This window comes from Equus asinus, unplaced genomic scaffold (assembly GCF_041296235.1).
Source record: "Equus asinus isolate D_3611 breed Donkey unplaced genomic scaffold, EquAss-T2T_v2 contig_803, whole genome shotgun sequence".
Lineage (NCBI taxonomy): Eukaryota > Metazoa > Chordata > Mammalia > Perissodactyla > Equidae > Equus > Equus asinus.
In genome coordinates, this window is record NW_027225520.1 from 1,912,621 (window position 1) to 1,937,913 (window position 25,293).

The 25,293-nt window shown below is 36.3% G+C and overlaps 1 protein-coding gene and 1 long non-coding RNA gene across 3 annotated transcripts in view; one reads left to right on the top strand and one right to left on the bottom strand.

Moving 5' to 3' along the window:
- The window catches only part of LOC139044373 (uncharacterized), a 49,703-nt gene that overhangs the window by 19,494 nt on the left and 4,916 nt on the right, over positions 1 to 25,293 (top strand). The gene's annotated exons all lie outside the window — the stretch shown is intronic.
- Positions 1 to 25,293, bottom strand: part of LOC139044369 (centromere-associated protein E-like) — a 75,377-nt gene that overhangs the window by 13,149 nt on the left and 36,935 nt on the right. Inside the window, exons 19-32 of the mRNA XM_070503833.1 lie at positions 21,283 to 21,483; positions 19,524 to 19,682; positions 17,687 to 17,977; positions 17,410 to 17,568; positions 16,944 to 17,225; positions 16,122 to 16,280; positions 15,054 to 15,344; positions 14,274 to 14,432; positions 12,505 to 12,609; positions 9,146 to 9,364; positions 7,031 to 7,228; positions 5,924 to 6,127; positions 3,838 to 4,056; positions 771 to 956 (exon numbers count right to left, since the gene is read on the bottom strand). Of these exons, the coding sequence (XP_070359934.1) occupies positions 771 to 956; positions 3,838 to 4,056; positions 5,924 to 6,127; positions 7,031 to 7,228; positions 9,146 to 9,364; positions 12,505 to 12,609; positions 14,274 to 14,432; positions 15,054 to 15,344; positions 16,122 to 16,280; positions 16,944 to 17,225; positions 17,410 to 17,568; positions 17,687 to 17,977; positions 19,524 to 19,682; positions 21,283 to 21,483 (2,832 nt within the window). The remainder of the gene's footprint in view (positions 1 to 770; positions 957 to 3,837; positions 4,057 to 5,923; positions 6,128 to 7,030; positions 7,229 to 9,145; positions 9,365 to 12,504; positions 12,610 to 14,273; positions 14,433 to 15,053; positions 15,345 to 16,121; positions 16,281 to 16,943; positions 17,226 to 17,409; positions 17,569 to 17,686; positions 17,978 to 19,523; positions 19,683 to 21,282; positions 21,484 to 25,293) is intronic.

The following is a 25,293-nucleotide window of genomic DNA, read 5'->3' on the forward strand; positions in this document are numbered from 1 at the left end:
ATTATTCACAATAGCCAAGGCTTGTAAACAACCTAGGTGCCCATCAAGGGACGAATGGAAGATGTGGTATATATACACAATGGAATACTACTCAGCCATAAGAAATGATGAAATCTGGCCATTTGTGACAACATAGATGGACCTTGAGTGTATTATGCTAAGTGAAATAAGTCAGAGGGAGAAAGTCAAATACCATATGATCTCACTCATAAGTAGAAGATAAAAATGACAAACAAACACAGAGCAAGAGAGACTGGATTGGTGGTTACCAGAAGGGAAGGGAGGAGGGGGAAGGGCAAAAGGGGTGATTAGACACACGTGTGGTGATGGATAATTGGTCTTTGTGGGGTGAACATGATGTAATCTACACAGAATTCGAAATATATTATGATGTACACCTGAAAGTTATATAATGTTATAATCCAATGTTACTGCAATAATAAAAAATTTAAAAAAAACATATTTATGAAAAAATGTTGCAATATACTACTAGAGATATACAAACATACATCCTCTACATTTTTGGCATTCAGAAATTAAAGTGAAAATAAAAAATTTCCTTACTTTGAAAAGTAAAAAAATTAAAAAAAATTAAAAAAATAAGATATATTTTAAACTGTCAAGAATATTTATGTTTTTTAAAAATAATTTTTACAGGAAGATGAAAACAATCATTATTTGGCATGAAAATAAACGTATGCATTTATTTATATTTATTATGCATAATTTATAAAATTATGCCTTTATTTATAAAATGAGTTTTAAGTTACCTGAAGTACTTGGATCATTTCTTTTGTTTTTTCAAGGCATTTATTTGATTCATTAACTTGTGATTGAAGTTTTGCTATTATATCATTAGTCATCTCAAGCTCTTTCTGTATCTTTATAATCTTGTCTTCCTTTTGCATGGCAGTTTCTTTAGCTTCACGTAGTGAAGTTTCCAGCTCTTGAATCTTCTATTAAAAAAAACACACATATATAAGGTGTGCCTTGAAGACAGAATCACAGTTTATATGAAACAAAGATCATATATAGGTATTAATCTTTCAGATTGCATCAACATAGGATAGATGGAGACTCCAAATGTCACTCAATTTATACATGTATTATTTTTTTCATTTAGAAGCTGATCATTTAGGACTAAAAGAGGCCCAGATTTTATATAAGGTTAGTACTTATTTTATTTACTAGTTAGCATGGTGCTAAGCATATTAAATAGGCACTTACATTTTAAATTAACACTAATTACAGAAAGTATATTTGTTAATTGACACTTTAGAGGAATACATGTAACATATCTTTCCCTTTATTTTTATTACCTAGTTTTTATGCTGAAAAATACAAGTATGTGGAAAAATCCAAAGGCATATAATTAAGATTAAGTTCCCCCATCTCAGAACCCCCACTGACTCTAAAGCGATGACTACTAAACTCTTTCAAGTGTATCCTTCTAGAAATTTTCTATATGTATCTACGCATGTGAATATACAGTTTACAAAAACAGTAAGTCACACACACAATAGTGTGTAAGAAGAAAGTTCACACAGAATAGCGTGAAAGAAGAAAGAGCCAAAGCAGGACTGCATTCAAACATGAAGAAGACAGATATGACTACAGAAGAACTATACAACTTTAATGTAGACCATGAAGACACTGAAATTGTTAAAGGTTTTGTTTCCCTTGGTTCAGTCATCAGTTTAAATGGAGACCGCAGCCAAGAAATCAAGAGAAGACTGTGACTCAGAAGGGCAGCGATGGAAGAATCAGGAAAGATCATCAACAGTAAGGGAGTATCATTAGAGACCAAGGCCAAGATTATCAACATCCTCGCATTCCCAATTACTATGTGTGGGTGCGAAAGCTGGACAGTGAAGAAGGCTGACAGGAAAAAATGGACTCATTTGAGATATGGTGTTGGAGGAGAGCTCTACAGATACCCTGGACTGCCAGAAAAATGAACAAGTGGGTCCAAGAGCAAATTAAGCCTGACCTATCTCTGGAGGCAAAAACTGTAAAACTGAGACTATCCTACCTTGGGGACATGATGAAAAGTAAAAGGCAGCAGGAAAAGAGGAAGACGAAATACGAGATGGAGTAATTCCAGAAAGGAAGCCATAGGCGTGAGTCTACAGGAGCTGAGTAGGGCTCTTGAGGACAGGATATTGGACATCACTCATTCATAGAGTTGCCAGGAATCAGAGCTGACTCTACAGCACATAACAACAATAAATATATACTTCTGGTTTTTTGTGGGTTTTTATTGCTGAGGAAGATGAGCCCTGAGCTAATATCTATGTCAATCTTCCTCCATTTTATATGTGGATTGCTGCCACATCATGGCTGCCAATGAGTGGTGTAGGTCCGTGCCTGGGATCTGAACCATGAACTGGGCCGCCAAAGTAGAGCATGCAAACTTAACCACTATGCCATGGGGCTAGCCTCCTGCTTTTTAAAAAATTAAAAATTTTATTTTCACTTGATAATATATTTTCCAGATCTTTTCATTATCAACACATAGATCTCTCGCATTTTTGTTTTCATGGGTAAATATATCCTATTTCATGGAGGTACTATAAACTAGTTAACCTGTCACCTACTAATGAACATTTAGGTTATTTCCAGTTTTTTATAAATACAAAAATATCTTAATTTGTTCATAATATAAGACTGTTCACATATACACACATGCAGGTTTTCCTGGAAAATGTTTCTTTTTGGTCCACCTGGAATTTACTTTTGTTTAATGAATGAGGTAGGAGTCCAGACTTATTCTTCTAAGATGGCTAGTTGGTTGTTCTGATTCAAACATTAAGCAGACTATCTTTCCCCCGAGTTGACTGCTCCTACTGTCATGCACTGAATTCTCCTACTTGTTTGGGTGGACTGCCCAACTCTCTGCCTGCCCCACTGCTCTACCTCCACATCACTGACCTGCTCTGTGCTACTCTGATTTGGCCTAATTATCAAACTAATAACATACGATTTATTATCTGATGGGGTATTTCCTGGGGTCATTGAAAATGGGATTTCCTTGTGCTTGTTTATCTTATTGCTTTGGAAGATGGGTTTCATATTTCCACTATTTTTACCTCTACAGCTGACTGAGGTCTGTAGTGATCAGCAAATCAATAAACTCTATATTAGTGATCTTCTAGTTTCCACTAGTAATAATTATTAAACTGGCAGTTGATGTTTTATTATAAATATTTATTTTGGTAAAAATGCTAAGTTGTAATTCACTCGGGTTCCCCACTAAGACGTGTGTGCTAACAAAATAAAACAGCATGTTTGCTGTACAGATTCCCAAGTAAGGGCAGTTAATACAGTTATTGGATTATTCAAATAATGTACTGATTCTTGGGCACAGGTTAATCTGTATAAGAAATTTATTATACTTTTAGCCTCTTCCATTTTTGTTTTGATCACATTAACCAATATTAAAGACACTGATGATAATTAGAGAAAAGCTAAATTGCTCTTTCTCTCTAAACTAGTTTGGTACTATAGACATAGATTATAATTTAATAGAAAGTCACATGATTTAGAAAACTTATAATGTATGGTAATAACACCTTAAGTGGTATACATACCTATTAATCAAATTAAGGCATGAGTTACTTCTATTTTATAATTCAAAGGTAAGATCTTATGTAACATGTAGCTTTATAATTAGTTGAGTGAGCGCCCCAATAGAACTATATTTAAAAAACAAGTCCATCATGCATGTTCCCTAATACCTTCAATACTGTGATTTTGCTCTGAAATGTTACATATGATACATCTTTAACTCTACAATGAAGCTGCAAATTGAAAAACATCTTATAAGAAATCTCATACCTCTGTGGTTAGTTGTGTAGCTCTTGATGTGACATGAAGATTCTTATCGCCTTGTGTAGTAGGATTAACAAGGGCACCAGATGTTCGAGAGATCTTCAAAGTTTGATAGTTTTTCAACAGTTTTTCATTTTTCTCTTTCACTGATTTCAGGTCATGTTCCCATTCTTTGGTGATGGTCACATTTCTTTCCTCAAACTCTGTTGATTCATTCATTATAGCCTATTGAGTAGTAAAGACAACACTATAGCTTCTAAAATGAATTACGTATTAAAAAAACCACTATGGAAAATACTAGAGTTCTAGGACAAGGCATATGTTGAAATTCATTATTCAGAACATTCTAGAATAGTACTTTAAAAGAATGTGAACATTCTTTGTGGCTTGCACCAGTTCCTGACATTTCAGAAGACGCTGGATATTGATTATGAGAATAAAAGAAGAAAAAGGACTAGAGAGGATTCATATTGATCTGCAAGATGATAATCTCATTCTATTAGATCAGCACTGACATATGAAGAGGAATCTGAAGAACTGGTCAGGTTAAAATCATTATGTATGTTATGACATATATAATGTCATATATAAACATTAACTGACATCTAATAGCAGAGCATACCCAGTAAACTTAATAACAATCTATTTTCCTCTTTCATTTCAAACCTCAGTGTTTATAAGGAAAAAAATTTACTGACTTTTCGTAATCTGAAAATCTTCTATTTCCGTGCAGGGAGTAACAGCCAATCCATACCCTCATTACATCAAAGGCTGACTCACTCTGAAATTGCTTCTATCATCTTTTTACTTCCTATTCCTATGGGATGTACTTTTTGCTCTCATCATGAATGCCTTCTTGGCCTTACCTGTATCTTTCTTTGTGGCTTTATGGTAGTTCTGTGAGATGCGGATCCTAAATTAGTTGTTCTTGCTGGCACCCTGGACTCTCCTTGGTTCTGGACTACTGACCCCACACCACACCAAGTTATCAATTGCTATGCTCAGATGGTGGAAGAAGCCACATATCCATGCTGATCCACAGAGCAGAAATCTCTACTTTCTAACTACAAGTGAGCCCTCAATATTATGAGAAAAACACTGAATTATATGGAAATTATCTTATCCCAAACACTGGTTTTATGCTTTTCTTCATTGATTGTGGACCATTTTTTTTTATTTTAAAAGCTCATTTACTGTTTTGCTAGCTTGGGGTATTCGACAAATGGGATTCACTATCCACAGGAAAACCTTTTTTTAAAAATGTTATCTACATTTCAATGTGATTTAAGTATAGTTTCCAGATGAAATTAAAGTGTCAGGAAAGAACTACCCAAACAAATGAAATATAAAACCAGTCTTAGGAGCTATAATATTAATCTAGCTCCCTTTGCTCCAACTGCCTATATAACAAGCAACTTTCTGATTAATGACAATTTTACCAGGTGTATGAGGTAGAGATTACTTCAGAAAGCCGAATGAATCTTCTCATCAGTGGAAAGTAAAACAAATTAATAAAACTGATCTCAAGCAATATTGGTTCATATGAATCTGTCCACAAGGGCTGGTCACCTTGGGAACAATGATACAAACCACATGTTTGAACCTCACAGTTGAAGGATCAGCACGTATGATAGCAACAGCACCGAGGTGAGAAGCACAAGGCCTCACTAATTAGTGGACTAGAGCTGTCTTTGGCTTGACCACAGGTGCTGCCCACAGCCCTGAAACAGGCTAGCATCTCACCTTGTTTGAGGATACTTGGGGGAAAAGGCTCAGGTCTTATGGAAGCGAGAAAGGACAGAGGAAAATGGCAAGATTTGAGGTTTCACCAGTGGAAATGGATTGTTATACTGCAACATTTTATTATCTTCTTTACAAGTTGATATATTTAATTACCTTAAGGAAGCAAAATGTGTTAGAGGAAGAACACATTTACAGTCACTCTTTTTCAAATAAAAAAATAAAGAAGCATATACAAATAAATGAAAGAAAATATACTTAAAATTAAGTTGCTCTAAGTCTTTTTAAGAATGAGGCAGAAAAATTAAAGCAAACAAAAAAAAAGAATGAGCACAAAAAAAGTACTACTTACAATTATCTTTTTATTATAAAAGATATTCACTTCACAAATCCTATCATTTTCTTTCTGGATGCCATTTTTAAGCTTTTCTATATCAAAATGAGTATTCAACCACTCTTCCAAAAACTGGGTCATTTCTTTCCTATTACTCAGTACTTGTTGAAATTCCATCTTTACGCTGTGGAAGTCACATTCCGAAAAATCTTTGAGAATTTCCTGTGTGAAAAATAAGCATTGAATCTCCTGAATCTTAGGAAAGTTTTTATCTAAATATCAGACAAATATCATAAAAAGGGGAAAATAACCTTACTGAACTTTCACTTCTAATATTTTGAAGTAAACATAATTCTAATTTATCCTCATTATATTAGAAATATAATTCTAATTTAAATAATAAAATTTTGGCAGTATAGGCTATGTAACAGAGGCACATCTACAAATTCTGCCTTTTGGCATTTTTAAAACCTGTTCGAAACAATGAATCTGTGACAGTGTCTGAAGTGCTTCTGGATGCAGCTTTTCTGTGCATACAGCAGGCCTTGCATGCATACTGGGAACTGCAGGGGCCTCACACTGCTGGGTGAGAGCAGGACACTCCATGTGGGGTTGCTACAATACAAATGTCTGTGACTCCCAGTCACAGATCTAGGAAGTTTTAGAAGGCATTTGGAAACTTATTCTGGCCTTCCAAGAAATCCTACTTGCTGATATTAAGTCTACTTTTCTATATCTGTGTAGTTCTGAAAGGAGGCTAGTCTATGACTTGGCACTCTTTACATCTGGCCAGCTGTCATTCTGCAACCTATTTTTTTTCTCCCCAAAGCCCCAGTAGTACATAGTTGTATATCCTAGTTCTAGGTCCTTCTGGTTCTTCTCTGTGGGACACTGCCACAGCATGGCCTGATGAGCAGTGCCAGGTCCACACCTAGGATCTGAATCAGCGAACCCCATGCTGCCAAAGCAGAGCACAGGAACCCACTTGCTACGCCACCAGGCTGGCCCCTCTGCAAGCTGTTTTTAATTTCATAAATGAAAATGACTCTAAGCACATGAAGAGGTACCTTTCTATTTGATAAAAAGACTTAAAATCTAATTAAATCCATTTTAAATAAATCATACCTCAATATGTAGATCCATTTTCTGGCTCAACTGGAGGTCCCCTAATTCTCTGGATGGTACATCATCATCTTGTTGAAGATGCTGCATTTTACTTAGCAGTTCATTTTGCTTTTCCACTTCATCAATAAAAACCATTTCAAGTTTACTGATGGATTCATGTTGTTCTTCCTTTATCTTTGTAACATGGCTTAACACATACTTGCAGGAAAACATGAAACAAATTGGGAAATGAAACTTTTATCACGTTTAGAGGAAGTTCTAAACTCTCAAGACTAAGAGGTGGGGCGGCTTGTCTTGTTTGTCTCTATCCTCTGAGGAGTGAGGAAGAAGGGAAGAACCTCTCTCTATTCCCAAGTTTCTACTCTCAGCGTCTTCAGAGAGTGACTTCCAGACCTCTAGTTTCTTATTTCTGACTTCCTTCTGGAGCTACCTCAGGGATGTCCTACAGTTACCTCAGATTCAATATGTTTACAATGTAACATGATGCCTTTCCCTATAAACCCACCTTTTTCTATTGCCTCCTTTTGGTTAATTATATCACGCAGTTTTCCCAGTGAGATTCATTTCAACATCCTCTCCTGCCTATGTCAGCTGGGTGGCCAACGTGAGTGTGCCCTGCCTCAGGACTTACCTGTCAAGTGTGGCTTAAAGGGGACAAGAATTTGAATGCCCTGGTTCTATGGACCTCATGAATAAGTTCTGGATATCTGATTGTTAGGCTTTTGAAGACTATTAGAGCCTGAGGGGCAATCTACCTAGGTAGGGAAGATACCGCTTCCTACTTCCTCAACTTCCACCATTCCTTAACAATTTACAATCTGGCCTCTTTCCTAACCACTCAACTAAAACTGCTCTGACAAAGGTCACCAGTAAGCTCTATTGTCAACAATTGAGGGGATCTCTTCATTCATGTTCTGGCTGTCTGAAGCATCTGACACTCTTGACCACTTCATCTTTGACACACTCTCCACCACTGACTTGACCAATGGCACTTTTGCTCAGTTCTCTCTTATCTCTCTGACTTTTCCAACCTCAAACTCATGTGTTGCTCTCTTTTCTGCTACTGCCTCTTGAGAACTGATCTTTTCCAGAGTTCTCTTTTATCTTCACTCTATTATACTTCTGGGTGGCCTCATTCACACCTGTTGTACTATCTATCACCAAATGCTGATGGATCCCACATCTTTATCTGTGGTCCTGATTTTTCTCCTGACAAACCTCAGATTCACAACTAAAAGCCTACTTGGTTTCTCTTCCTGGATGTTCCATTATAGGTATTTCTATCTCAAAACATCTCAAATTAAACACCAGATCTCTCCTCCTGCCTCACCTGCCTTCTCCCTTTCGTTTTTTCTTTCTATCAGTTAATGGCACCACTATCCACAAACCCGGCTAAGCCCAAATCCTGGGGCTCAGTCTGAACTTCCCTCCCCTCCCTCCACTGTCAAGCACATGGACCTACTATTGTAAACTGCCAAATATTTCTTTAACTTCTTTCATCCTTTCCATCCCTATGAATCCTTCCCCCATAGTACTGTCACCCATCACATCTCATCAGGACAATTGTAACTGCCTCTTGTCTCTTCTCTCTGCCACCAGGCTTATCATCCCCTGCAGACTCATTTCTTCTTTGTCTGTAGTGAAGTCTCTACAATGGCAACCCGATCACATTACTGCCACCACTTAAAATAACTGTCCAGTGACCCCTCCTCATCTCTAAAATGAACTCTAAGCTTTACTGCTTGAGCCCAGCTTCCAGTCCAGTCTTGTCCAACTTGTTCTCCAGGACATTGTCCACTACTGCACTTCTCACCTGTTCAAATGTCTGCCTCACCCACTGGACTAGGAGAGATTTAGCGCTTGCTCATCTCTGTCTCCCCAGCACCCTGACACATTGTTAAGGCCAAAGGCAGAGCTCAGGTTTTGTTGAATGAGCAGGTCCTAGATGCACTGAGGATCCTGCACATGCTATTCTCAGACCCATGCCATCTTTAATTCAGTAGCAAATGTACTAATTAGCAAATACACCAACTCCCAAAGCAGGACTTAAATATACTGGTTTGTAACTGAAATTAATGGCAATATTTACAAAGATATTACTAAAACAGGTGGTACCTTGAGTTTCTTCATGACTCTGTGGAACTCCATGGAACATCTCTGGTTGGCAGTGAGAAGTTTCTGAATCTGTCTGGTTTGTGGATGTGGAAGTGAGAGGTTTGCTTTTACTCTAATTGAAAGCTCTCTTTGGGTTTCAATTTCCCTCTCCAAGTCAAGACAGAGTCCATTTAAGCACTCATAATGACTATCCATCTCTGTGTATCTCTTCAGAAGCTCCTAAAGGCAGTGAGAATTCATTCAATTTAATAATTCATTCTACTTTAACAATAAGTAGTCCTAGCTCTGGAATTGTAACAAAATTTATGCTTTAACACTTTCTATAGGGCAGAAATAAATTGAGACATTTGTGTATAAAAAACAAAAAGAAAATGTTATTGTCGATTTTGGATTATAGAAATAATTATAATCATTGTGGAAATTTAAGAAGTTTAAACTGTAGGGGAGGAAGATATTTCCTCTACACGCTCTAGGTCCTTCTGGCTGGACAGCAAATTAAATTCACATGAGACAGAATAACAGGAGAAAATTAAACAAAGCTTTATAACATGTATACATGGGAGAGACCCAGGAAAACTGAGCAACTCACCAAAATGGCGGAAGCTCTCACCTTAAATATCATCTTCAGCTAAAGACAAAGGAGGATGTTGTGGGTAGGGGGAGTCAGTATGGGAGGTTACCAGACAAGTACAGTAAACAAGAGTAAGGTTATTATGCAGATTTAAGTCCTTGCCTTCCGCATTGATAAGAGTTTCTAGAGGTAAGGTCATCCCCCTTCTTCCTGGTACAGAGAGGGAGACATCTTTACAGATGGAGATTTCCCTTACAAATGGAAATGTCTCTTACAAAGGGTAACTTCTACTTTTCAGAGTTTCTCTCATGTCTGCAGTTTTTGAAAGTAACCAGCCCAAAATAATCTTCATGCCAAAGAGATATATCTTGGGGTGGCCAATTCTAATCCTCTATAAAACAGCTATAACAAAGAAAACCAGAAACAACCATTGTTATCATTTTGATACATTTTCTTTTAGTCTTCTAAACATCCATGATTTGAATGAACATTTACAAAGTTGGAAGAGAAATTTGCATGAATTCAATCTAGTATGTATTGTAGCTCAAGGCTGAATGCTAGCTTCTGTTGACAATAGGTGGTGTGAGTGAGCAGATAAAACTGATGAGGATCAAGGATGCCTCAGGGAGAAAAGCCCAAGGCTTCCTGGCCTACATACCAATCTATATCATCCTCACAGAAGCATGGGACATCCTGACCTCATTCAATCTGATTCTTACCCAAAGTTATAAGACCACCTGATAACCAGACTCCACCTGCACTGATACTTTTTTTACCTAATTTTTCCTTTGTCTTGTAAAGAAGCAACTCACATACTTATGCCTTATAAATTTAGCCCTACCCTCAACCCATGTTTGCAGCTCTTCACTGCCCATAGGTCCTGTCCCCATGCTACTCCATGCTACTTCCTGAATAAAAGAGCACTACTGCCAGACCTTGAGAGTCCAAGAAATGTTTCTTTCGACTCCTCAGCTCACTGAGCCAGCATCAAAACGAGTGACAACAAATCACATGACCTACGTTCTATTATCTGCCTAGAATCTGAGATTTCTCACCTTTTATCAGAGTTAGAGTTCAGGTTCTAGCCCTGTCACTTCCTGACTGGGGAAATCCTTGAGCCATTCTCCCAACTACAAAATGAAGAGTACAATAATTTCCACAAAGTTTTCTAGGGAATTAAGTAAAATGTTAGATAATATCTAAATATAACCTATAAAATACATACAGACACTATAAATTAAAGGAAATAAAATTACATTTGTAGAAATGCTTCTATACCCAAGTTTTAAACTTAGACTTGGTTTCAAATCCTAATTTTACCAATTTACCAGCTGTGTGACCTTGGGCAATGACTAAACTTCCTCCTGGGCCTCAATTTCTTTGTTTATAAATGGAACAATAAACTCTGTCTCATGAGGTAAAGCACCCAGTCTAGTGCCTTGTGTATGGCAGACACCCATTAGGCCTAGGCCCAGCAGCTCAACTTTCTAGAGACCAGACAGGTGACAAGCTGGTCAGGGCACAGGTGGAAGAACACTTTACATTCAATCGGGTATTAACATATTTAGTTCAGGGTGCTAAACAATAGAGTAAGGGGCTTCTGACAATAATGAGCTCTCCTTTTAATAATTTAAGGAAAACCTAGATAGATGTTCATTAATCTGGGATGTTGGAGAGGGGATTCTTGCCTTTGGTCTTAGGAGGAATCACCTTATGGTTGGAGCAGCACTGTCTAGTCATTCATTTGTACTTTTAATAAATACATATTGAAGGCTGACTTCTGTCAGGACTGTGCTAAGTGATGCAGCCATAAACAACACACAGAAGTCTTTAGGGATCTTGTGTTCTAATAGGGGTGACAGTAAATCCTGTTGGCTTTACCCTCACTACATGTTCAGAATCCACACACTTCTCACTGCTTCCACTACTACCTCTCTGGGCCAAGCCATCACCATCTTCGCATGATTACTGAAATTAGTCTTTCAAATAGTCTTCCTGCTATCACTTAATTTTCAACACAACAATCAGAGCTATCCCTTTAAAATGTAAGTCAGACCATGTCTCTCTTGTGGTCAAAACTCTCCAGTGGATCCACATCTCGTTCAGAGTAAAACCCAAAGTCTTTTAAAAGCCCCACAGCCTGCTTCCTCCTGTTAACTCTGACCTCGTTTCTCATTAGCTTTCCCCCTTGTTGATGTTGCTGGAGCCCACTAGGCAGCTTCTGCTTCAGGAGCTCTGTCCTTGCTGTTCTCCCTGCCTGTTCTGCTCTCCACCAGATACCTGTATGTCTCAACCATTGACTCCTTTCAGGTATCTGCTGAAATACCACCTTTCCAGTGAAGCCTCAAAATCATAAACCCTACTGTTTTTTTTCAAAGATTGGCACCTGAGCTAACATCTGTTGCCAATCTTTTTTCTTCTTCTCCCCAAAGCCTCCCCAGTACATAATTGTATATTCTAGTTGTGAGTGCCTCTGGTTTTGCTATGTGGGATGCTGCCTCAGCGTGGCCTGACAAGCGGTGCCATGTCTGTGCCCAGGATCTGAACTGGGGAAACCCTGGGCTGCCGAAGCGGGAGCAGAAACTTAACCACTTGGCCCCAGGGCCGGCCCCAAACCCCACTGTTTTGTTTGTGTATGTATGCATGTATGCACACACATATCTGTACTAGATTATGAAGTTTAGAAGAATACTGAGCATTATCTATTCATTCCATAGAGGTGCCTGTGACTCCTCAGGCCTTTGGAAGGGCCCCAATATTTATTTGTAATTTGAACAGGGGCACTTACTTTTATCCTAAAGCACTTTTCTCTCAGGCTTTCTGTAAGGTGCTGTTTTCCATCACATAGCAACATTTTTTCATATTTTAATACCTCTTTGATGTTCTGTTGGTCCTGCTTGGATGGAAAGAAATAAACAAGGCTTCAGCTATAACTCCATTCATATATAATGTCTAATCATTTACTTTTTCAATTACACATTGTACATTATTTCAATAATGGAATCAAATATTATACTTGTAACACAAAAAAATGTAAAAAATGGTCAGAAAATGAATAATAGTATCATGAAGTCTTTTAGTGAGTAACCTCAACTCATTGGGGAAAAAAGTGGGAGAACCACATATTTTTTGGAGACAGAATCTGTTCCTGTAACGTTCATAGCTGCAAATTAGGTTTTAGATTTATCTCTGGTTCCTACTCTTCCAGATCTCTGCAGTAGAATAATTATTGCCAACTAAACATGCTAGCACGACTGTCTGTACTGTCCATGGTGCTCCAAGCTCCATTCATATATTCTTCCCAGCACCATGGACCAGAAAATTCATACCCTGCCTACATTTTGTATTTCTGACTACAAGTACAAAACAAAACATTTTCTCCCATTTGTTTATCTTATTTACTGCAGTACCCAGAAGACTAATTGTTCAATGAATATTTGTTGAATGAATTAAATCTCTTTATAAATTTAGTTAGGGTCCACATAAATATGATTCCCAAGTGTCTGATGTTTCTATTGAGATTGCAAATGATACTGTTTTCCACTTTATTCTTTCTTCACTATTGAAATATGAGAATGAAAAAGATTTTTATAGATTTCATAAACTTTCTTATTGATCTGAAGTTTACATTACTTTTTAGAGGATTCAGTTCAATTTCTTTTTTTGTATTCATCTTGCCTTCTTCCCTTCTAATGTCACTAACAAGAGCCCACGTCTAACCCTATCAGGTAGAGATAGAGAGATGGGCTATTTAATCTTTTGTAAATCGAATCCTTCAACTATTTCTCCATTGAGAATAATGCTATTTCTTGGTTTAAAAACTCTTTTAAAATTTCATTAAAGAAAATAGTCTGCTTATTTAACAAATTTTTTCTTAAAAATAAAGAATTAAAATGGTATTTTCTGAAATAGATTTTAGCTTCTTTTAAAACTGTACTTGCCTGTTTGTGTGAAAAGTTATAGTAATAGTTTTCCCATTATCCTCCGTTTGTAGAAATTTCCCGGAAAAAAAAAGTAAAAACATTGCTACCCTTTTCAAAAAAGCTTGTTTCTTATAAATAGTTACTAGATAGGGGTAGATTCTGAACTCGCTCTAGCTATCATTTTTCTTAAGGTTTCTCTGAATTGGTCTCTTTCCATTTTTGAGAGACTTTTATGCTCCTTAGCTCATCTCTCTCCTCAGCTACAATTCTTATTTCTTCAAGGCTTTCATAAAGTTTCTTAGTCAAGTGTAAGTTATCCATTTCCACATTTTGCATAGATAAATTTTGGGCCTCAAACTGCTTCTTCAATCCTTCCGTTTCATTCATTTTTTAATGAGTTTTACTGACATCTTCTTTCACTTTAAGAAGTTGAAGCTCTTTTTTCTGAAGTTCTCGGATCTTGAGATAATTATAAAACAAGTTAGAATGCAAACAGAACTCCTTCAAGGACGGAAAATAGTCTATTTGTTACATACAAGCACATATCTATGTCTATATATCTATTTCTATCTCCTTGCTGAGTCTACAAATAATTTTGGACACAACTACTCCCAAAAGAATAAAACAACAATACCTTTTCCTGTAATTCATCTTTTGCCTTATTTAAATCCTTTTGAATATTTGAAATCTGGGTTGTCTTTTCTGAAACTCTCTCTCTGAATTTATCAATAGTTTCCTGGTGTTCTTTCAAATGCATACGAGCAATTTTCAGTTCTTGTTGTGTTTCCAGATCCTTTATTATTAGAAGAAATTGAGAAATATGATAATATAAAGGCACATTATCTTTTCTTAATGATGAACTAGTTAAAGTAAAAAAATGCATTCTCACAGTTAAAAACCACCAACACACCACCCCCAAATCAGAACAGTATGGAAGGATAGAGAGTACAGACCCTGTCCCTCACCTCGCCCATCCTAGTCCTGCTCCTTGTTGAACTGGCTGCTTGCTCTTCTCCTTTCAGACCCCTTGGACACCCTTCTAGATCAACGTCACAGAAAAAGTGTCCCATTCTTATGCTTAGTGTTCCCTTATACAGACAAACCCCACTTAGCCAGTGCCTTATGGCGGACACTTGGATTGCTTTTAGCTTTTGTTTACCACAAACAATGCTGCAGTGAATGCTGTTGTATTTCTGCCCAAATGTGTGAATGTATTGGTTGGATAAATTCCTAGGAATGGAATTGCTGTAACAAACGTATATGCTGATAAATTTTTAATAAGATATTGTCAAACTGTCTCCCTAAAAGGCTCTAACATTTACTTTTTCACCAACAGTATCATTTATTTAAAAGAGAAGGAAGCTTCTTGTATTAAAAATATGTGTGCTGGACAGGAAGAAAGAGTATAACTCACTCTAGCTATGGTTTCTTGTAGGTTTGCCTTCAGTTGGTCTCTCTCCAGTTTGAGTGCCTCTTCCACTTTTCTTAGATTATCTCTTTCTTTCATTACAGATTTCATTTCTTCAAGATTTTCATGAAGTTTCTGAGCCAAGTTTAAGTTTTCCGTTTCTATTTTATCCAGAGTTAAACTTTGGGCCTTGAATTGTTTCTTCAATCGCTCTATCTCGGACATTTTTTTCTGTGTCTCACTGACATCTTCTTTTAACTTAAAAAGCTGATGTTCATTTGCCTTAAGTTCTTGGATCTTATCAAGATAATCATAAAATAACATGTCAGGATACAGATGGTTTTTAAGACAAGTATAAAGAATAGTTTCTAAATTGATTAAGACAATAGGCTTCTAATGTCACTCATTAATATTCTGCATAATTCCACACAGAAGTTATTTTCTTTTGAGATTATATACGTAAGTGTATATATATATACACACAAGTGTGTACATATGTACATATACACACAAGTGTACATATATATACATATATATACTTGTGCATATATACACATGTATATAGATGCACTCATGTACATATACACATAAGTGCACTAATCTTAAGTGTATAGCTCAATTATTCTTGACATATGTTTACATCTATGTAATAACAACCCAGATTAAAATATAGAACATTTCTAGCACCCCAAAAAGTTCCTGTGTGCCCCCTTACTACAGCCAACCACTATCATGACCTTGGTCATCTTAGGTGACTTTGCCTATTTTTGAACTTATAAACCACAAGGTGTAAATCCATTCTCCCAGTGAAAGGCATCTGAGTTGTTTTCAGTTTTTCACTATTATGATTAGAGCTGCTATGAACATTCTTGTACATATCTTTATGTGGAAGTATGCGTTCTTTTCTCTCAGGTACATACCTATAATCGCTGGGCCACAGGCATGTACATGTTCAGTGTCAGTAAACACTGCCAACGTGTCTTCCAATGTGGCTAAACTATTTCATATCCCCAGAGGATTATAGGCACAAATAAGTCAGACAGCCAATCAAATAACCCTCCCCTCCCCCCATACCTTTTCTTGTAATTTAGTGTTTGAATTTTCTAAATCCATCTGCATATTTGATATTTCATCTGTCTTCTCAGAAACAATCCCTCTGAGTTTATCAATAATTTCCTGGTGCTCCTTCAGATGCATGTGAGCAATTCTTAGTTCCTCTTGTTTTTCCAGATTCTTCATCATTAGAGAAATTTTGAGAACAGTGACATATCTTAATGTTAAAATGTTAGTATTTTTTTAATGAAAATAACATATTTTCTTAGTAAAAATAATAAAACTATTACTTCTTACTCTGTATTTTTGTTGTTAGAAAGTGATAAGCTTTTCCTCCCTGTCCCCACCTCCCACAGCCTGCTTCCACTTTCCAGAGGCAAACATGTTATATGTGCACTATTCTACAGCTTGCTTTTCCTCCTAAGAGTCATTCTGGGCTTTCCATATTAGGACGGTCAAATCTATTCCATTTTTTTATTAGGTGTTGCATAGTATTCTGACATATTGCTCTTGTTTACCCAGTTTCCTTCTGATGGACATTCAGATTGTATCCCATTTTTTATTACAAATTGCTACAATGAACAACACTGTGGTGTATATATGTGTATGTATATATATATATATTTCTTTATCTTAACAATTGATTAAGTATACATGTAGGATAAAGTCTATGAAGAAAATATTGCTTACAGAATTTACAATTTTCAAGAACAATACCAAGTTACGTGCCTAAAAGTTTCTATCAGTTCACTCACACCAGCAGCACCATCATGTGAAAGCAGGGCTCACTGCTGTCAGCAAAGCCCACGCTTCCTCACGAGGGAGGGAAGGAGTATCGCTTACTGTAGCTTCCGTCTCTCGCAGGCTTTCCCTGAGCTGCTCTCGCTCCGTTCTGAGGGTTTCCTCCACTCTTCTGAGGCCATCTCTTTCCTTAGCAACAAGTTTTATTTCTTCAAGGTTCTCAAGATGTTTCTGAGTCAATTTGAACTTCTCTGTTTCTATAGTTTCCAGAGTTGAATTCTGGGCCTCTAATTGCTTCTTCAATTGCTCTGTTTGATGCATATTTTCCTTGAGATCATTTTTTGCCTTAAGAAGTTGATGTTCTTTCTCCTGAAGTTCTTGGATCTTGAGATAAGCATACAATAAATTATGATATAGATAGATTTGATAAAAAGCTAAATAATAGTTTCTAAATTAATAGGCAAATCTTTACTTGTCTCCAATTTTAGGCTAACTCATATCTTGTTTCTTTACACAAAAGACCTGATTCAAACTCTCAGCTACTCAGATAACAACTTTAAAAAAATACCTGTGCTTTTAAGGCAGTATTTGTGTTTTCTAAATGTATTTGCATATTTAATATTTCATCTGTCTTCTCTGAAACAACTTCTCTGAGTTTATCAATAGTTTCTTGGTGTTCTTTCAGATGCATGTGAGCAATTTTGAGTTCTTCTTTTGTTTCCAGACCCTTTATTAGCATGTGAAGTTTAAAGAATATTTTAACAACATCATCTCAACACTGCCCCCCTTCCCAATTGGCTCAGTTTTAAGGAAACACAACAGATGAAGAAAAGGGTCTAACTGACCTTAACTTCAATTCTTCTTATGTATTCTTTAAGTTTCTCTCTCTCTACTTCAAAGGACTCTTGTAATTTCTGTAGATCATTTCTTTCTTTGGTTATGGATTTTATGTCCTCATAATTTTCACGGAGTTTCTGAGCCAACTCTAGCCTCTCCATTTTCATACGTTCCAACGTTAATTCTCGGTTCCTTAATTCATTCTTTATATTCTCCACGTCATTCATCTTTTCCTGCATCTTACTCATCTCTTCTTGTACACTAAGAAGTTGTTGCTGTTTTTCTTGGAGTTGTTGGCTCTTAAGAAATAAAGTTTTTATTATTACCATTTTGCCATATTATCTTAAAATTCTTATGTAAAATGTACTTTGCCAAACTGAGAGAATCATTATCACAGCCCTGCACACTACCCTAGTGGAAACAGACAAGCAGCACTGAAAGTAAAGCAGCTTCTAGGCATAGTGTCTGTACTGGGCTGAAGAGGGTCCCACCCAAAATTCAAGTCTACCCAGAACCTCAATGTGATCCGATTTGGAAAGAGGGTTTTTGCAGATGTAATTAGTTAAGGATTGAGAAGATACCCTACTGGACTAGGGTTGGGCCCTAAATCCAATGAGAATGTCCTCATAAGAGACGGGAAAGGACGCACAGAGACACAGAGAAGATCCTGTGAAGATGGAGACAGAGATTGAAGTGATGCAGCTACAGAACAAGGACTATCGAGGACAGCGGGAGCCACGGATAGCACAAGGCAAGGAAGGACTCTTCTCTAGAGCCTTCAGAAGAAGCATGGTCCTCCGACACCATGATTTTGGAATTCGAGAATCTAGAAATGTGACAGAATAAATTTCCATTGTTTTTATGCCAGCAAGTTTATGATAATTTGACACAGAAGTCCTAAGAAACTAACATAGTGTCACTTGGTTAATCAAGGAGGCAAAGTAAAAATGCGAAAAATTTAAAAAGAAAAGAGACTGACTAAATATATAGATGTACCTGGCAAATAAACTGTAATTCCTCATCTCTTAAAACCTTTTTGGATAATTTATTTTTAGTTCCAATAAGGTCTTTAGGGGATGGCCCACACAAACACTGAGGCATTAACTTTTACATAAGCCTATTGATATCACCTCTTTGGGAGGAGTATGAAATAGACAGGAGGTTTTAGTAAATTCAATTAGGTTATAGTGAAAGGGATGAGAATTAAGAGAACATATATTAGGAAAAAAACATTCCACAGAAGCACAATGGAAACACTACGCTATTTATAATGCATGTAGCACTGTTCTTAGGATAAACAGAAAGATATCAGTGGGTCCATTTTAGAATTACTAGAGCAGTACAATTGTTCTAACAGTCTTAGCTCTTACACAATTATATTACAACAGCACCTTACTTCTAAAAAAGAAATAATTCAGGAACTTGCAAACATCTAAGAGATGGTAATAGTGACAAATCTTAGAGTTTAGAGAATGACTAATATAGCTCTATATAAGGGCAGGAGCTTTGTTTTACTGACTAATGTATATCAAGTGCCCAGAACAGTGCCTGGCCCACGGTAATGCTCAATAAATATTTGATGAATGAATGAATACATCATGAGTAGTTTAGATGAACCAAGGCCCCCTCTCATTGAAAGACTCTAGGATAATATAATACACACAAAAGAGGTTAGCTAAGATCCTAGTGTGAGTTCAAACTGTCCAAAATATTAGCATTGAGAGCTGTTCATTTGGGAGGTACATTCTATTTCTGGAATTTAGGTCTATTAGAACCAAAATTTATCACCAAAAAAAAAAAGTTTAGTCAGGAAATATGGCCAGGAAGATAACTTTAAAAATTCACCTTTTCCTTTAGCTTTTCTTCAACTTCTGCCAGTTTCTCACAGGTCCTAGAAAGCTCTTTCTCTTTCTTTATGGTACAGTTCTTTTCTTGTGCAACTATCTCTTGTTGCTTTTTAAGTTCACCTCTAAGAATTCTTAATTCTTCCTGGTTTTCAATGGTCTAGAATTTTTTAAAAGTTGAGATTAAATGACACTAGCTTACATTTAGGAAATCAGGTAAAAATCAGCATTTACCTCAGCCTGAAAATGGAGAAATCATGGCAAACTATATTGGAAAAGACTAACTTAAAAAGAAAGTGAGTCTATTTTGATCATGTAAATGCCAAGAATCTGCTTTCTTATGCTGTTTCTTTATTGCTCAACTTACATTCCTACCACGAGAATTAGAACTGGATTTAGTATTCCATCATAAGAGGTTTGCTTGTTTTCTACCCTGAAGCCAAAAGAGACTGTTTCTAAGCTTTCATCGATAGACGATGAGACTGCAGGTTATAGGCTTTTCATATGCTGGGATGGCTTTGATTTTGAGCAAGCTCAAAACAGCAGCCGTCCTTTGCTAGCATGAATTGGACTAATCTTAGTTATTATGCTTAAAGAGTGACATTCTCAAGTATCAAGACCAAAAAACATTACAAGACAGATACCGAGAAGAAAATACAACTTTTGTCTGTACTCTTATTTACATTCAGCTCTTTGACCAAACAGACAATCCTAAGAAACATGGAAAATTACACAAAAGGTCAGGGTCTACTGTGATCCATAGCAAACTTCTGAAAATATTAATTTCAATCTATTACACATTAGATTGCCCCCACATATAGAAACAAAAACTAAAGTAGGTTTGAAAATATTGGCAAACATTAACAACAATTAAACATGAAATTTAAGAAAAATTACAACAGCATAAATAAAATAGAAACACTTAGGAACCAATTAACAAAATATGTCCAAGATCTGTACATTGAAATCTATACAACACATCACTGAGAGAACAGTTTATAGAAAGATACACAATAAGCACATAAAAAGATGCTCAACATCTTTAGTCATTAGGGAAAGGCAAATCAAAACAAGGTTACACCCAATAGAAATGGCTAAAATTAAAAACACCAATAATATGAAGTGTTGGTGGGGATGTGGAGCCATCAGAATTCTCTTAATGTGCTGATGAGAATGTAAAACGGTGCAACTATACTTTGGAAATCAGCCTAGTAAATTCTTACCAAGCTAAACATACATCTCCCTATGACCCAGCTATTTCACTTAGATCCATACTCTAGAGAAATAAAAAATATATGTTCATAAAAACATTTGTATGAGAATGTTTATAGCAGCTTTATTCAAAATACCCAAATAGTAGAGATAACTCAAATTTCCATCAATATAGGAGAAAGGCTAAACAAATTGTGGCCTATTCATACACCGGAAGACTACCAAGCAGTAAAAAGGAGTGTAGAAAGAAGTGAGACAAAAGAGCACATGCAGTGTGATTCTATTTGTGTGAAGTTCTAGAAGAGACAGTGAGCTGAGGTGGAAAACATCAGGACAGTGACTATGTGGGGCAGAGGATGAGATCAGGATTGCCTGGGTGGAGGTGGGAGGGAACTTGCTGGGGTGGAGAGAACACAAGTAGAGACATTTGTCAAAAGTCATCACACTGGACACTCACATCAGATACATTTATTGCATGTAAATTATACCTCAATAAAGTTGTAAAAATCTAAAACATACAAAGACAAAAACACATTGCTGAATCTCACCATTCCAATACTGTCCCTCAGGTCAGTCTTCAGTTGCTCCTTTTCTGCAGTAACCCTCTCTAACATTTGTCGCAGTGCTGTTTTCTCCTGTATTAAAGAAAATATCTTTCTCTGTTGTTCAGTTAGCTCATTATCAACATCTGCAATCAGCACTTGGGTTTTTTTGGCTTCCAAACTCTGCTTTTTATCTATGCCAACCATCTAAAATATTAATACATTAGAGAAGAATTTCTTAGTAACAGTTTTAATAATAAAAATAGCCAAACTTCTATTACTTATTATGTACCAGGCACTATTTTCACACAGTGACACATTTAATCTTCCCCATAACCTTACAAGGTAGGCACTATTACTATCTCCGTTTGACAGGCAAGGAAACTGAATCCCAGAGAGGGTAGGTCACTTGCCCAAGGTCACTCAGAGAAGTTATCAGACTTTGAATCCAAGTGGTCTGGTTCCAGAGCTCGTGCTCTTGTGCCTGTTCACTGGTAAGAGCTATGTGGACAGCTATAGATAATTCACAACTATCTTCATGTACGATGGGTTAACCTGGCTTTATGAAGGAGTAAGCCAGCTTAAACTCTCCCTCTTTATTTCTTTCCTTCAAAAGCTGGAAACCATAACTTATGCCCTACTACTAACAAATCTTTATTTTCAGAGTTTTATTATAGATAAGAGGGCAAAAGAGTTTTGTTAGAAACATATTTCATATTATAGTAGCATAATTCACCTTTTCATATTTTTCATATACTGCTTAAGAAAAGCATGTTATATAAATCCATTTATCCATAAATAAGTCTTAACCAAAGGTAACCTGATACATGGACTCCTTGGTAAAAGGAGACAAAGATTGATGTTACCAGTATGAAATTAGGGTATCACCATATAATCCTATACTAGCCCAGTAAAAACACTCAGCTGAATATTGGTCACAGATGTTTAAAAAGTTTTTATAATAATCTATATTTAATTAGAAAAAAAAGAAAAAGAAAAAAAATCATCCAATGACACCAACTTCACACAACCACTATTAGAATTTGGGAATATTTCCTTCCAGAGTTTCTTCTATTAAAAGAATTTTTTTAACATTGCAATTATGACTACTTTACATATAAGATCCTTTTTAGTTTTTCTTTCCCACTTAGATTAGATGATATGCATTTTCCCATGCTGTTACATAATCTCCAAATTATAATTTTTAGTAGTTGCTCAATTCTCTAGAGTGGATACAGACAAACCATATTTCATTTGGTTAGCCCCTTCTTTTTGGCAATCTGCATGAGCTTCTACAAGGATGAGCAGAGAGCTAACTACAACTACAGGAGAAATTAAGGCAGGAACACAGAGTCTTTGGGATTAGTCAGTCAGCTACTATAATTCAGAATCTTGCATCTTTACTCCTAAATATGGAAATGTACACAAAACAAAGCAGATTGAGACAAAGTGCAAAACTGAACTCAGCCTAGAAAGTATTCCAGCTACCATGGTTATGAGCAAATCTAATAGGTCTAATTATTAAATAAGGAAAAAAATTGTGTCCTTTATATGAGAATAAGCCTACTAATCACAAAGTTTAAAATTTCTGTTGAGACACACTAGAGAAACTCATTTCCAGAGAGAGACACATCAAGCAGGATTGAAAACGGGCACTCCTAGAGGCTTCATGATAGACCTACTAGGCTATCATAGGCTGCCCTCTGGTGCTCTGATAAACAGGTTTATCTGGAAATCCCTAGACCCACTGCTTTATCCTCATGGGTGATTCCAGCATGAACACGATTTCACAAGACCAAGCTCACCTCAGCATTGCATCCCAGATTTCAGAAACCCTGATGAACAGAATGGCCCAGGAGAATTTCCAGTTAGACCCTTTTATCAACACAGATGATTCCAGCATGAACTTAATACCACAGACTGGCTGGTCCGGTGAGTGTAACTCTCCTTTTCCCTCACTCCGCCTCTACTGCTCCTTCTCATGGGGCCCTGTGACTGCATTTTGCATTTGTTTAAAAGCGGCTACTGACTGTGCATTTATTTTCAAAAAACTATTGAAAAACCTTTCCCCTTATAAAAGTGGAAGTCATAAATTTTAAATCAAGGTCAAGTGCCTTTGGCCCATAGTTGACCCAAAATATAGATAAACTGAGAATACAAGATACAGAGCAAGTGAAAATGCTTTCTAGGAAAGAATGACTGAAGCATAGGGAGAGAGGAAGAGAAAGCTCCTTTTCCAAGGCAGGAATATTGTACCCCAGAGTAAATGGGAAAAAAGAAGCTCATTATATAGAGTAATAGTATATAAAGGTATATAGAGGTTTCTTTACATAAGTTGGATCTTACTGAATTGTTCTTTAGTATGTATCTGTTTTTATTTAATAATGTATCCTGGAAATTTTCCAATTGTAGATAATGTCTACTTTAAAGAAATTCCATGACTATACAAAACTCTATTACATTTCTATACATTAACAATAAACAATTAAAAAAGGAAATAGAGAAAACAATCCATTTACAAAAGCATCAAAAAGAATAAAATATTAAGGAATAAACTTAACCAAGATGGCAAAGGCTTGTACAATGAAAACTACAAAATGTATCTGAAATACATTAAAGACACAAATAAATGGAAAGACGTCTCATGTTCACAGATTGGAAGACTTAATATTGTTAAGAAGTCAATGCTACCCAAAGCGATCTACAAATTTAATGCAATCCCTATAAAATCCTAATAGTGTTTTGCAGAAATAGAAAAATCCACCCTGAAATTCATATGGAATCTCAAGGGACTCCAAACAGGCAAAACAATCTTGAAAAAAGAACAGAGCTGAGGGTCTCACACACCCTGATTTCAAAACTTACTACAAAGTTATAGTAATCAAAACAGCTCAGTACTGGCATAAAGACAGATATATAGACCAATGAAATAGAAAACAGAGCCCAGAAATAAACCTTTGCATATGGTCAAATGATCTTTAACAAGGATGTCAAGACCATTCAATCATAAAGGATGGTATCTTCAACAAATGGTGTTGGGAAAACTGGATATCTCATGCAGAAGAAAGAAGTTGGGCCCTTACTTTACATCATATAAAAAAGTTAACTCAAAGTAGATCAAAGACCTAACCATAAGAACTAAAACTGTAAGATGCTTAGAAGAAAACATGGGAGAAAAACTTCATAAAGTGGATCTTGCCAATGATTTCTTGGATATGACACCAAAAGCACAGACAACAAAAGCAAAAAGAGATAAACTGGACTACATAAAAACTACAAATTTCTGTGCACCAAAGGACACAATCAACAGAGTGAAAAGGCAACCTAGGAATGGGAGAAAATATATGCAAGTCACACAATTGATAAAGGGTTAATATCCAGACTATATAAAGAATGTCTAAAATTCAACAACAAAAACCAAACAATCCAATTTAAAAATGAGTAAAGACTTGAACAGACATTTCTGTAAAGATATACAAATAGCCTACAAGCACATGAAAAGATGCTCAACATTACTAGTCATTAGGGAAATGCAAATAAAAACCACAATGAGATATCATCTCACACTTATTAGGATAGCTACTGTGAAAAAAGGAGAAAATAATACGTGTTGGTGAGAACTTGGAGAAATTGGAACCCTTATGCACTGCTGGTGGGAATGTAAAATGGTACAGCCATGATGGAAAACAGTATGACAGTTCCTCAAAAGATAAAAAACATGATCCAGTAAATCTGACATCCAAAAGAATTGAAAGCAGGGACTCAGAGAGATATTTGTACACCATGTTCATAGCAGCATTATTCCCAACAGCAAAAAGGTGAAAGCAATCTTCACTGCCCATTAATGGGTGAATGGTTAAACAAAATGTAGTATATACATACAATGGAATATTATTCAGCCCTAAAAAGGAAGGAATTTCTGATGTATGCTGCAACATAGAGGAACCTTGAGGACGCTATGCTAAATGAAATAAGCCAGTCAAAAAAAGACAACATACTGCATGATTCCGCTTATGT